Source organism: Archocentrus centrarchus, chromosome 24, assembly GCF_007364275.1.
Source record: "Archocentrus centrarchus isolate MPI-CPG fArcCen1 chromosome 24, fArcCen1, whole genome shotgun sequence".
Lineage (NCBI taxonomy): Eukaryota > Metazoa > Chordata > Actinopteri > Cichliformes > Cichlidae > Archocentrus > Archocentrus centrarchus.
Window position 1 is genome coordinate 20,493,212 of NC_044369.1, and position 15,064 is coordinate 20,508,275.

General features: G+C 39.8%; 1 protein-coding gene across 2 annotated transcripts; it reads right to left on the minus strand.

The window, feature by feature from the left end:
• Window positions 1-6,316: 6,316 nt before the first annotated feature.
• On the minus strand, window positions 6,317-12,952 carry LOC115774958 (syntaxin-7-like). 2 transcript variants are annotated; one of them, XM_030722463.1, is made up of 10 exons: window positions 12,774-12,952; window positions 11,149-11,241; window positions 10,912-10,981; window positions 10,532-10,622; window positions 9,907-10,044; window positions 8,642-8,688; window positions 8,459-8,549; window positions 8,243-8,315; window positions 8,036-8,118; window positions 6,317-7,864 (listed from the first exon to the last, which is right to left on the minus strand). In XM_030722463.1, the coding sequence occupies exons 2-10, from the start codon at window positions 11,231-11,233 to the stop codon at window positions 7,769-7,771; spliced, it is 774 nt and encodes a 257-aa protein (XP_030578323.1). In that variant the 5' UTR covers window positions 11,234-11,241; window positions 12,774-12,952; the 3' UTR covers window positions 6,317-7,768. The 2 variants fall into 2 exon arrangements, with proteins under 2 accessions (XP_030578323.1, XP_030578322.1); XM_030722462.1 differs by having other exon boundaries at window positions 8,642-8,691; window positions 12,774-12,950.
• Window positions 12,953-15,064: the final 2,112 nt, after the last annotated feature.

Here is a 15,064-nt window from a genome sequence, read left to right on the forward strand (position 1 = left end):
TCTTATTTCACAATGTGAGCTAAATTTTCTCTCTTTTCAGCTAATTTTACCCTCCATTAACTCACACCTACTTAACTTCACACACAACACTGCACTTTCTTGGAGACCATAAGTGTGAAGTACATCGGATGAACAGTTGTGAAAAGCAAGGATAAGGACACACAAACACACACACACACATTCAGAGACAGAGATATAGTTGGATGCGCCACCATGTTCACCATGTTATTTACTAACTGTGTCTGTCTGCAGTTTGTTGTAGTGTGGGAAGGGTGCAGGTAGATTATCAGAGCTCCTTTGCTGCCAACTGCCTGCTGCCAACAGAATTAAGTATGAAAGGACAAGTGAGACTAAACCAAAACAGCAAAGCAGCTGGATATAAAATCAAAACAGTGAGCTGAAAGAAGCTGAAAGGCTAGTAGTAGAGTCAAGTTACTCTGTAAGTTCATTGTTGTAACCCTTTATCAGGTGGCTATTTTTAGCATTTTTAATGTCAAAGCATTTCTTACTGCTAACTTAAGTACGCATAATTAGACGGTGGCACATTATCGGGGGTAGAAAGAGGACTGTAAAGCTGTACTCAAGCAAAAGTACTAAAGGTTTTTATTTAAAGTCAATTCAGATAGAAGTAATAAAAAAAGATCAGTTAAAATGAATATCCTGTGTAAATACTAAAAACAAATGAACGTAATCTTTTAGCCCTACACAGCCCTACACAGTACTCCCAACCAGACAATGCCAATTCCTTATTCTTACTAGTAGAGAAAACATTAGTTGGAAACTTAAAATGAAGGTTCTTGAGACTTTTTTGCCCCTTTGATGCCATTTGATAAATATGAGCATGGTTTGGTGTTTACCGAAACGGCCATCATATGGCCTTTGGTTATTGAAGTTTTTTAAGCATTTACCACGAGTTCCCAGTGCTGGCCACCACATCTGAGGTTACCCACCGCTGTCTTTAATATGAGAAGCCATTAGAGTTCAAAAGCACAGTATTTGCTTTTCCTCAGTGTCATTTCTTTGTTGGTTTTTTTTTCAGCACAGGGAGGTACGCAGTTTTTCACAGGTGTACTCAGGGTGTCTTTGGTGTGTGTGACATTAGATTTTTAACTTTGAAACAGCAGGTGAGTGCAGCGGTTTCACCTCAGCATGGAACATCCTGTCACATAGCTAAGAGCTACTTCCTCCTCAGAAAAAACATCAATATTTACCGGAATACACAGAAGTCTCTAAATCCAAAAAACCCCTAACCCACAGCATGCTTTTCTGTTCTAGTGCCAGTTGTCATCCCACTAGTGCCAGCTGTACTTCATCTTTATTTATGACTTTTTTTTTTTCTAATATTCATACACCACAGAGACGACATTTTGACTGCAAACACTCTGCATTCCTTCTGCTAGACTCCAAAGTAAAGTTTACATTCCTGGGATACTGGGAGGAATGCTGCCCTCTGCAGCTCTGGACCCCCTTGAGGATTACAAGTGGATGGAGAGCGGGATGCTTAGGGAGACACAAGTTATGCAACACAGACTTTATTTAGAAAGTCCAAAACCATTATCTCAATATCACAGAGTCAATCTGGGATCACATGAAGAGACTGAAGACACTGAGATAAACTAAATCCAGAAAAGAACAAGTGAGTTATCGAGTCGTTTTAAAGGGAAAGGGTCACATAAAAATATTGACTTATCTCTCCTTCTGTTTAGTACACTTTAGATGATGTGAAATTTATTTCTGATTCAGAGTTGTGAAATTTAGAAATTCATAAAATAAATGCATTTAATAATACTAAAAATACTTCATGTCAGTAACCCTACCTTCATAATAGGGACTGATAACCATGAATGCAAAAATAATGAAGGCACAGAATCAAAACAACCTAACATTGTGTAGTTTCCCCCCTATTTCTGCCACAGTAGCTCTGAACCATCAGAGTGGGTTGTGCTTGTTCTTCAACAATGTTTAGGTGGGTGGTAAATGTCAAAGTAACATCTACAGGAATGCCATGACCCAGTGTTTCCCAGCAGAACAGTGCATTGCAACATTACAACAGATGATCACTTAACCTATCAGTGGTTTTAATGTTGTGGCTGACTTATGCGTACAGTAGCAAAGCAGAAGGGACAGGAGACAGCAGGTGACATAACAGTGGGGTAAGAGAAAGGGAGGTTAAAAATAAATGGCTAAAAATAAGATTCTGATGGGAACAAGTCTACAGCTAACAAGATTTCAAAAAAAAAAAAGTACTGCTCTATTGCTCCATCACATAATAGTAGTTATTATTAGATTCGCAACCTACATCAGGAGGGGATTCTTTGTCCATCTCAAGGACACTCCATGTACTGCATGCCAGCTGAAGGGTTTGAAAAAGCAGCCTCTCTGAAGGACAATCTGGTCTTTGATATAAGCAAATTAACACGGATCATGGACCTAAATAATCCAATTCAAGAAAAGATCCGAGTCTAGTTTGGTTGTAATAAAGGTCTGTTGGAGTTTAGAAAAGCCTAGTTTAATTCTGTTGCTAAATAATATGAGATATCTTATTTGATTTATCTGCATGTGACCACTATTACAAAGCAGTGGGCAGCAGAGGTATGCTGTGACTGCTGAGTTCCTCAAAAAAGTGTGTTAGAAGCACATTAACATGCCACTCTAATAACATAATTAAAATGCCACTGAAAAATAAACAGCAGGGTCATTACATTGTGGTATCATGGCATGCAATACAACACTGCCCCCTGCTGGCAGCAATAATTACCCACATTCTAATTCAGAAACGGGCTTTTTACCAAGCTTACCCATTATCATACAGGTAATGTGCTTTTCAAAAAGGAATTTTTAAAGTCAAAAATTCTGATTCAGGCTAAAACTTCAAATTATGAACAGAAAAAATGCAATCAAACCTAGATTTAATGAGTCTAAAAGCATTTGTTATTCACCAGGTAAATCTGACAAAAGATTATATGAAGTACCCTGTGGGTGGGAAATGTGGGTCCCAGTGTTTTTGGAGCTTTTAGGGACTATAGACTAGATGGACATAGCCACTATGACATCAGTCATTGGTTTCTGGGCAGTAGTACAGGCCACTTGGACAGACTGTGCTACACAATGAGCCCATAATATTTAACAGATAGTTACATTAGGCCTTAAGATGGAAGCGAGACAAAACCAGGCAGTGTGGTGATTTTGAGGACATTCCTGCTCTCATTAAAGTCACCAGAAACACCTGAGTCCAAACATCATAATACAGAGCAGTGATAAGAGTCCACCTGAGCCCAGAGACCCCAAGCGGCTTCAACCTACATCAAAGGGCAAGAAGCAGTGGACACCTGTGTGCCGAGCCAGAAACATGCAGGAAAGGTTTCCACCAGTACCTGGGGCCCCAGCCAGGACCCAGCAGTGAACAGACAGCGTGGTCACCTGGATAGAGGAGCCCACAGCATCGCAAGAGTCTAGGGACTGTGAACAGACCCAAAGCCCACGAAGGACACCAGCCAACACAACCAGGACACTAGGGCACAGCCCCAGCAGTACAGGACAACCAGACCCATAGGATGCCCAACCGAGCCCCCCTCCTTGGCTCTACCAGTACACATTTCAATGTGTCCTTGAGCAAGATAGAGAGCCCCAGATTTTCCCCAATGCATCCATCAGAGTGTGAGTGTATGTGGGTGAATATGGTTTGTAGTATAAATTGCTTTGACTGCTTAGTTCAAGAAGAAAAGTCCTCTCTGAGGTAGTCTATTTACTAAATTTCTGAAGTGTCCCTTGATATTTCAAATTTGTCTTCCAAATGTCTGTAGATTATTATTCTGCTCTGTGTATTACTGTTACTAGGCAATATATAATTTAACATTTGAATTACTGTAATCAAAATCTCTTTTCCTGTCTCTGGGGAAAACAATCTGACATAACAAGTGCCACCTTCTCTTCAAATTACATTTTTAGAACAGTGTCGTTCAGAAAGGATGAAAAGGAAAACTAATAGCAACTTGTTATTTCCTCCAGTCCAACTTCTAATGACGCACTTACAAACCTGACTTCAGTGAGGTCATTGTGTGTTTAGATGAGGTTATTATCTCCATCCCACTTTTTTTTTAAACTCCTGACTGAAAGAGCAAAGTTTCCATATACATCAGTTCACTTAGTTTTACTTATGTAATTATTCTAGACACATCATATTATAAAAAGAGACACATTAACAAGTTAGTTCCACCAAAAAGTTAAGTCCTATTCAAAATAATAATTCCCTTGGTCTGTTCTCCAAAACCTAAAAATCCCTAGCTTCCCTTGTGGTAATTTTGCACCCGGTCAAACTTTCCTCATTCCCCACAGTTGGGTTATGTTAAGAAGGAAAATCCTGCTCAGCTATTTGCAACAAAATGCTACTTTCTGTGTGTCTAAGCAGCTCAAAATATTCCCTGTCCTACTGATGCTCAGTTTAACTCATTCTGTCTCCAGTGATGAATGCAGTGTCCAGTATTTTTCATCACTCTGCCATGGAAACTGTTGCTTTCTGCGTCGTAGCAATCTGTTACTTCCACATCTGAGTTCAACTCCAACACTGTCCTGACATATTCTAGCTAACTGAACTGTTCCCTGATCTCATCCTTGGTTGAATGCTATGTTCTTCTGTTTACATTAAACAAGGACATGATACAACCTGCTGTAGAACATGGCTTTTAACTATTTTCAGGGCAGACTTGAAGATGATTAAAAATAAAACTCCCCTGAGGTGTACCACAGGGATCTATTATTGGCCCTCTTTTATTTATATGTTTTCTTCACTATTTCATCTTTAAATGCTGTTTGTGGCATTTAAAATTGTAGACTTTCACTTTTATGTAAATAACACTGGGTCTGGCTTTGCCCCAACGTTTAATTAAACAGTTACTTGGTCACCCTAAACTGTGCTTTTTCACAGATGAGAGCAGGTTCACCCTGAGCACGTTACAGATGTGAAAGGGTCTAGAGAAGCTGAGGAGAATGTTATGCTGCATGTAACATTGTTCAGCATGACCTATACAGCCTAGGCAACAGCACCCTGACTGCCATTAGGTATCAGGATGAAATCCTTGGACCCACTGCCAGGCCCTGCAGCAGGTCCTGGGTTTCTCGTGATGCACGTCTCGTGGTGAGAGTATGTAGGCAGTTCATGGAGGGTGATACCATTACAGTGTATCACAAAAGTGAGTACACCCCTCACATTTCTGCAGATATTTAAGTACAACTTTTCATGGGACAACACTGACAAAATGACAGTTTGACACAATGAAAAGTAGTCTGTGTGCAGCTTATATAACAGTGTAAATTTATTCTTCCCTCAAAATAACTCAGTTAATGTCTAAACCAGCGGCAACAAAAGTGAGTACACCCCTAAGAGACTACACCCGTAAATGTCTAAATTGAACACTGCTTGTCATTTCCCCTCCAAAATGTCATGTGACTCATTACTGTTACTAGGTCTCATGTGTGCATATGGAGCAGGTGTGTTCAATTTTGTAGTACAGCTCTCACACTGGTCACTGAAAATTCCAACATGGCACCTCATGGCAAAGAACTCTCTGAGGATCTTAAAAGACAAATTGTTGCGCTACATGAAGACTGTTATATAAGCTGCACACAGACTACTTTTCATTGTGTCAAAGTGTCATTTTGTCAGTGTTGTCCCATGAAAAGATATACTTAAATATCTGCAGACGTGTGAGGGGTGGACTCACTTTTGTGATACACTGTAACTGACCCCCATACTTGCCTGATCTAAATTCAACAGAACACTTCTGGGGACATTATGTTTCAGTCCATCTGACACTGCCAGGGATGCATACAAGCACGTGGGGGTCATACAAACTACTGAGTACCATTTTTAGTTGCTGCAATGAAATTTTTGGCAAAATAGACTAGCTTGCTGAATCATTTTTTTCACTTTGATTTTCGGGGTGCCTTTCTATTCAGCCCTCTTGATAATTTTCATTTCCATCGATGTGGCATCCTTTCAGTCCTCACACATTACCCAGTCCATATTAGTATAGATATCCAGCATGATATCCAAGCATCAGAAAATGAACATGATGTTTAGATTTTCAAAAATAAAAGCCCCTAGTTCTACAAGATTATTAGCTTACTTAGTTTTATAAAAGTATCAATACTGTATCTCACTTTGGCTTTTCTAGCCAACTTATTTATCTCCAAGCAAGCAACAGTCCAAGGTCAGCAGTACAACAATCTCACAGCATTCCCTCCAGAAATAGCTTAATCTAGTTTCAAGTATATTTTTGATATGCATAAATCACACAATTTTGGTTAAAAAGCACTCTTCTCACTTTACCTTCATTATTTTATTCAGCAAATGGAAGACAGTTCACACACACTATAAAAAAATATATACACATGATCATAATTTTCCATCAGGTTCAAATACATAATTGTGGCAATAAGAGTGTTAGTGTTTACTAATACAAGGTAACTTACAGTACTTTGCATTAGTACGTTTTGGTTTAGGTTTGGGCTTCTTCTTACTTGTTTTTATTACAAGAGAGTTGTCACAGAAAACAGTGATAATGTGCACTGTACCTTCAGCTCTCACACAATTTGTTACCATTTCCTGAGGACTACGAGTGAAGGACAAACAACCTACAAATGCTGTCACCCTGTATTACTCGACTTGCCACTGTTTACTGTAAATGTTTCACTTCAGTCCTTTGTGTGACAGGTACTGGAATTCCATGAACAAGCTAAAATAAATAAATAATCTACTGAAAGTACAAACTTGATTCCAAAAAAGTTGGGATGCTGTGTAAAATGTAAAAAAATATATATACATTTTTTAAACCAGCGAATATTTTTCTCAAAATGGCTCATTTCTCAGTTTAAAAATTTGCTATTGTGGATAAAATATGGGTTTATGAGAACAGTCTTTGTTTACATTGTACACAACATCCCAACTTTCAGAACCAATCCTTCCCCTTATTATTTGTGACTGCCAGTGGAGTGTTAATGTCTCAACAACAAGATTAAAGTTGGACTCATAACACATACATTTGAATTAAAAAACAAACATAATTTTAATTAATGATGATTCAAAATATTGGAGACAATAGATAAAATTATCTCTCAGAGGACTATATTTAAAAATCTGAATGCAGTGTGGCTAAATTTTACTGTGACCAACAGCTGGCATTTGTGCATTTCCAGTTAATTTACCGTACTTCATTGTTTTATTGCTCAGAAACTTTTAGTATGTGGATTTCGCATATCTAACCAGACAAAAACAGGCAGCTGCAGCAATATGAGAGCCACCTCTCACCTTCCCCTACCAACATGCTGCTTTATTGCACCGAGAAGCATTGTGTGTACTGTGTACATTCAACATAATGTTGACATTGTTGGGGCAGCAGTTATTCATCTGAACACGACAATACTCCCCCCTCCTTCATCTGACAATCTGATGAACAATAAAGTCTTTCATTTTAAAGTAAACCATGCATAAATCAGACACTGATCATGACAATAAAGCTATCAGAGCTAGTTTTGCTTCACAGTGAAGGCGGATGCAGCCCTGACGGTGAGGACTACAATATCTTGAAAACATAACTGATTTAAAAAAAAAAAAAAAAAAAAAAAAGCTTCAAAACATGACAGAGAAGAAGGCAGATGATGTTGCATTATTTTTTTTCCGCCTCTGTCAGTTTTTGAAGAAGAAAAAGTACCCGGATGAAATTTCACCCTTGGTCCATGCTGATAATCACACAGGAGGAGGAGGAAGCCCTCATAATTTGATGGAGCCCCAGATGATTAGTCCTACTACAACAGCAACAACCACCAACACTATCACTATAATGCAAATCTTCTTCCGGGAGCTTTGCTAGGGGGAAAATAAGCAGAAAGTTACTTTATTGGTCAGATGGCTTTTTCTTTTACTTTACTGAGCTAACTAACTTTTCCAGCATTTATCATAGCTCATCTGTCTTTTCTTACTCCTGTTCCTCACCCTCTCTGTCATATCATATATTATATGACATGTCTGTCATATTACCTGGTGGTCTGAAGCACGCGAGAGGTGCTGAATGCCTTTCTGGATACTGGTATCGGCACTCTCCACATTGGCTTCTATGCTGTCTGCAGGAAACATAACAAATACATAATTTACATGCAGGAAGGGCCGCACACTGTCAATGTGAAGATGTTTCACTTGCAGGCAGCTGAAGTGCACTGAAGGAGGAACAGATTGAAAGATTCTCACCTATCATGTCTCCCTGCTCGTGGACCATCATGCCCAGGTCCTTGAAGATGTCATTTATGTCTACGATGTCAGCCTAAATCAAGGAACGCAAAGAGAGATGGTCTAAATACAAGAGGCACTTCCAGTATGTTTGTGACATTTTAGTAAGCATAAACACACAGAGCTGAAGGGGGTCTGCAGTGACACCAGGTGTTAAATTTTGATTTTGATTCGCACCTCCAACTGCCTTATAGCTGACTCTCTCTCGTAGATCAGGCTCAGATCTTCTTCAGTGATTGCATCAGTCTGAATCTGGATCTGGGATTCGCTGCGTGCAGATGCAATAAGAGTAGTTAAAATTTGAATAACTATAATAATGAGAGGAGAAAGAATTATAATGGCCAGAAGCAGTGGATTTACCTTGGTATAGGTGGAACGCTTCGAAAGTTATCCTCAGGCTGACCTCCCTGCTAGAAGATCATTTAACACATTTAAATACTCCATGTTACAAATCTGCAGAGGACATTCTTTTCCTGATTATGGATATAGCAATGACTCAGTAACTACAGAGTGTACGATTAAACCAGTGTCCATTAAGGCTGTATATCAATAAATACTATGATTCAATATCTGCACAACACTTCAATGCTAAATATATGCATGGCCACATGGAATTCACCCTGCTGCTTTATTTGCTGTCAAAAGTAAGTTATTAAAACATTTTGGAGCAGTAACAAATGATTCCTACTTATCAACATGAACGCAGCAGGTAAAGAAACATTTTGTGCCATGAGATAAGCAAGAGTGAGATAAGCTGTACTTTGGGAACACAGCTGCCAAGTGAGTGGACCCAGGCACAGAAATCTGTGATTAAAATGGTTACAATTAAAGATACTGTGTGAGTCACAGTCATGTGACAGCTTCACGTGAAACTTTGCTTCTGAACCGACGCCTGTGGTCGGTACAATTTTAAGCGAGGAATGAAACATGCACTGTAGTGGGATAGAGTGCAATAATTATTTTATTTGCATTATTGTAAAAATATAAAACACGAGTCAACGCATTAAAGAGAGAAACCAGACAATTTCCTTAGAAGGAAAAAAACTCCCTATTAATAGTAAAAAAAATAAAATAAAAAACTACGCTCGTGGAAGGCGACAGGCTGCCTCGGCAGGCTGGGGGTGAGGGGAAGCGGAGCGTAAAAAGATGGGTAGCGAGAAACAAGAAACTGACAGCAAACAGTAGTGAAATCCGCTGCTGAAAGGAGAAATTCAGCGAGCCTTGATATGCAGTACCTACTTGTTTTGCTGGATTGTCCAGTGCAGAGCTGGCACTCACCTGCATTTGTCTCCACCTACCAAGCTATTGATGCCACTAATAAGAAGGATGACAACATGTCTGTTCTATTATGTGGCTTTTCATTAGGACACCAAACACCTTCTGCTCTGCTGACTCTCACAACCACAATATACACACAGGTGATTTTGTCAATCACCTGTAAGTTGGCCAAAAACAACACTTTTTTAACACATCTGCCAGAAGGCCTCAATTCCATCTAAATCTATGTAACGATGTAATGGCAGTGGCTTAGACCCACTATCACAGTACCATACAGTACTTATTTTATAACTGTCTTTTAATACTCTGGTGACCTTGCTGGATATTATTCACAGGCGGTTACTTACAGATAGTCTGGAGCCGGCTCTGACTCTGGCCACAAACTCTCTCTCTTTGCTGGCGGCCTCTCGCTGCGTCTTTTGAAAGCTGTTCAGAGCAGCAGAGAAGTCGTTCAGCAGACGCTCTTTCTGTATCTTTCTCTGACGCTAAAATAAACACAAAAATATTACAAAGGGAAGCACAAACATACTTGTTCAAATGTACTTGTTAAAGCTACGGTCTGTACTTAATCACAAACACAGATACCTGCTTAGGAACATAGAAATAAAATACTAGGATTACTAGAACTTGTCAGATATGGTCTTGGTACAATAAACAGTGCAGTAAGCCATATTATTTGTCAGATAATTGTATTAAAAATGCTCAGAAAGGCACCAACACCCCAAAGTTCTGCACAGTTGTCATTAAGGGGAAAATCGACTATAGAGTCAAAAAGCATTTTTTTCCTGCTGTGAAGTTGGGCATTTTAACACGGGAGTCTGTGGAGACTGACTCAGTTCTGGAGCCAGCCTCAAACAGACATTTGAGGAACTGCAGTTTTTCCAGACTGTGACTTTAGTTTTCAGCCCGAGACATTGCCCTTTGTGAGGTACCTAAAGCTTTTAGATAAAGAAGACTTCAGGAGCTCAGTACCTGATCAGGTCCAACTGGGAGTGCAGTAAATGCTTTCATCAGTTGGTCAGTATCCTTTGCCAATTGGCTGCCTTGTTGCTGTTTCTGTTGACTGGTGACATTGAAACATTATTTTGTTAAAGTAGACAGTAGTGCCCAAACATCACTAAGATGAAAGATGGCACAGAGTTAAAATATATAATGGAATTGTGCTTATGTTTAGAAATATATATAAGCAGTTTAGAGTGTAGAAAAGTGGAACAGAAAAGTGTGAGTGGAATCTGTACTAAACATTATTATAATGGTTAAGCTTTTTTCTACACTTTCACGTTTACATTTTCACAAAGATACTTATTCTAACAGCCCAGGTATGTAAATCCAACCAAACCGTAGTAACTCACAGAGTCTGTAGTAGCTGGCTGCTGTCCTGCTCAGTTCCCAGCAGAGACACTGCCCTTTGCATCTCAGAGGCTGGTAAGAAAAGCACAGAGACACACACACTGTTTATTTGTATTGAAGTGTGCGAAATTACTGTGATTCACATGCTGTGATTCAGTAAAGTCAGTGTAATGTTAGCGTTGCAACTGATAATAATCCGTTCATATGTGTGTGTGTGTGTGTGTGTGTGTGTGTATTACTCAGCAGTGTGATCTTCTGGATGTTGGAGCTGATCTGGTTAACCAAAACACCGGGCTCCTCTAGAATCCCAGCCTGATAGGCCATGATGAAAGCTGCGAGGACACACAACACCACAGACTTCACTCCACTCTCTCGGGAGCAACACTGAGATCTAATTAGCGTCTACAGTCAGTTCACTGTTCTCGTGACTGTCATGTGAAAAGAAATTTAGGCATTCCGGGTGAAAACATTTGTGTAGATACAGTATACTGATTGTATCTCGCAAATGTGGAAGACTGGATGTTGTAGCTAGATACAGCATTAAATCCAAGCTGAAACAGAGTGTTGTCTGTGATCTGCTTCTAACAAAAATGGTGCAATGTTTTTAACAGGATCTCAGATTTGAACTTCTTTCTACATGCACCAGAAGTATAACTCACTGTTATCTTCCACCATTCTGCAGGGTGCTCCTTAATACTCGTGACCTCAACTCTGTTGGGGGTTTTATCCTCACACTCAGCTGTAAAGAGTGGCACACAGTTGGTGCTCCCATTGCTCGTAGTGTTTAAAAAGGTTGGGTCCAGAGCTCTGGGGAGGCCAGTTTATTAATTTGACACAGGAATATTGTCATATTAAAAGTACAGTGACCGCTAAACGCGGTGTGTAATTAGATATTTATATGTATTGTCACAATAAGCTTTCAACTAGGAAGAGGAAGCAAGGAGGGATGTTGAAAGACTTCAGCAATGGACAGGTTTAAATAAAGAACTTTATAATAGAATTAATCAACTAGAACTACATGAAAGGTCCAGCTTCTTTGGAATGTGATACTATAAACCTGGCAACCTGAAACAATAAAACTTATTGTGACAAAAAACAATTTTATGTTGTCAATTATCCACCTGAAACAATTTGAAACTAACACATTTACAGCCTGACTGAGGGAATCGTGAGTGATCACTACATCTAAAAGGCCCAAAGTGCATGTCTACAATCTGGTAAAGGTTTGATCATTAGTAATGCATTGCTTATTGGGTATTTTCTCATATTACTGTACAGCCTGGTGTAGCAGGGTTGGGTCGGGAATAATTACAAGCTACTCATGCACACTTCCTGACTCAAAAAGACTGAAACCAAGTATGCAAATAACCACCTGCTAATAAACTCTCACACTTAAATAGTGTTTCTCTCTTTTTAAACCTAAAAATTAAAATGTGGTTCGTGCTTTCAGCTTTATTCTACCTACGTGCATGCACTGAGGGCGTTTCTGTCTCCTTGCCAACAAAAAGAAGAAAAAAAAAATGCGGAAATCACACAAGTGTGTGTGTGTTTTTTTTTTTAATGACAACAATTTGAACGCGTAAATGACAAACACTTATGACCTACTTGTGTTTACTGGAGTCAAAGCTGTTTTAATGATAAGTTTGCACAGCTATTCACTCCAACATCCGCGGGCATGAAAGTCATTAAGATACAACAGAAGTCGCAGCACGGTTTGAAGATGTTTATCACCTTCCGGAGAACAAGTTCGCCACAAAAACACGAAACAGCCTCGTAAAAATGCGTTTATCGTCTTAAAGGAGTCAGTAATATTGTCAACAGTGCCTAAAAGTTTACCTCAGTTGTGTAAAAGTTTGGACTTTACCTTTCTTGTCACTTGCAGCGTCGGTATGTTTCCTGATTTTTTTTTTTTTCTTGCCACTCCCCCCGTCACATGATGTCTGCTGCACTGAAAGCAAGTTCACCGCTGGAAGTTAAAGGTGCCAATAGTGAACTGTCAACTGCTGTGGCTTCTCACCCTCATTATCAAGTACATTTCATGACCTGCGCATGCACACACAGAGATATTATGTTTGTTTGTGTATCTGCTTTCTCTCTCTCTCTCTCTCTCTCTCTTAGGTACTGTTTGCCTTTTGGCTGTTTTGTTACAGATGCTGCACTTGGTGACCCGTCTCCTATTGTTCCCCATTTTTCTTTTCATTTCTTCTTCTCTTCTCTTCTTTCTTCTCTTTTCATCCACCTGTCAGCTTTGGCATTGCTGTACTAAAATACAATAATAAAATATAAAGAAACTGACTAACAAGAGGAGCCTATAGAGTGAGCTCCTCTTGGCAAAGCAAATGTGTTTGGCACAACAGTACATTCAGATCATAATTCTGCTTGCTAAAGCTATCAGACAGGACAGGTGTTCTTCTGCCCTCAGTTAACTGTTATGTAATTAACCTAGACAGCGAGCTAAACATTAATGGATTCAGCAATGATGAGACTCTGTGACGTTGTCTTCTGTTCTTTACTGAGACCCATTTTTTACTTGTAAAACTGTAACAAAGGGAGAATCGAGGATGTACATAAGTGGTTTGTCATAAAACAAATTCACATCCCTAAACATACTGTCACAAGTCATTACACAAATAAACTACAAAGTAAACATTCATATGCCCTTTAGCCAAAACTAGGGTAGACAGAACTGTAAGACAGTAGCATTAGCTTGTTCTTACTTAAACTGGGAAACTGATCTATAAGCAGAATGATAAAAGAAACTACAATCAAACAGGCAAAATGCTACCTAACATACGATAAACTATTGTGCAGTTCTACACTTACAGATTATGAATTGCCAAGGCTCACAGATGATATGAAGACCCTTTTGTCCTTGAAAGCATGAGCATGACATGGCTGCTTCCCTGACCTGGCTTGCTGCCTATACCCATTAGCCATTAGATGGCACTATTATTCAGAATCAAAAGTCAGAAAACACAACAAATGTAGCAAGGCTGACCTCTTGTGACATAAAAGAGAATTCAAATGTTGACCAACTGGGATTAAAACAAATAAACAAATCTTACTGCAAGTGTGAGGGACAGAACACTCCCCACCTGACATCAATAAGATGTCACCATTTATCTAGCTTGAGAACAGTGCAAAAAGGGAACTGTAAAAATCAAGCATTGTCTTTAGACACCAACAAAACAACTTCAGTTATAGGTCGCACATAATGTCTTTGCTCGCCCTTACGGAAAATCTTGACCTCTATCTTTCTGACTCGACCATCTTCACTGGGAAAAGTCTTTGTGATTAGACCAAGTGGCCAATTGTTTCTGTTCTCAAGTGTCTCTTTCAGCAGGACTACATCCCCTGTTTGTAGATTTGGTCTCACCACTCTCCACTTGCGACGATCCTGAAGTCCAGTGATATATTCTTTCTGCCACCGCCCCCAGAAGATGTTGGCCAAGTACTGCACACGTCTCCACTGTGCTCTAAACAGGTCACGGCTTTCAAACTGACCAGGCGGTGTGGGTGGTGCACCAATCTTTTGGGTAAGCAGCATGGCAGGAGTGAGAATAACTGGGTTATCTGGGTCTGTAGAAACAGTTGTGAGTGGCCGTGCATTTACTATCGCTGTGACTTCGGCCAGGAATGTCACCAACACCTCATGTGTGAGCTTTGTGTTTCTTTGTTCTAGCAGCATTGCATCAAGAATCCGACGAGTGACTCCAATCATGCCTTCCCAGGAGCCTGCCATATGCGATGCATGTGGGGGATTAAACTGCCACTTACAGCCACTGTCTTTAAGAAAGCCATCGATTTTGCTGTTGTTGTAGCCGTTCCTGTCAATTTGCAGTTCTCGACAGGCGCTCACAAAGTTAGTCCCACAGTCTGATCTGAGCAACTTGGCAGCACCCCTGATTGCGAAAAAACGGCGCAATGCATTGATGAAAGATGATGTGTCCATTGATTCAATGATTTCGATGTGAATGGCGCATGTGCTCATGCACGTAAAGATCACTGCCCACCTTTTCGCATCTGCTTGACCTCCCCTTGTTTTCCTGGCTGTGACAGGCCATGGGCCAAATACATCAAGGCCCACAGACGTGAATGGTGGATCTATGGAGAACCTGTCTTCTGGCAAATCAGACATGATTTGTTCTTGCTGTT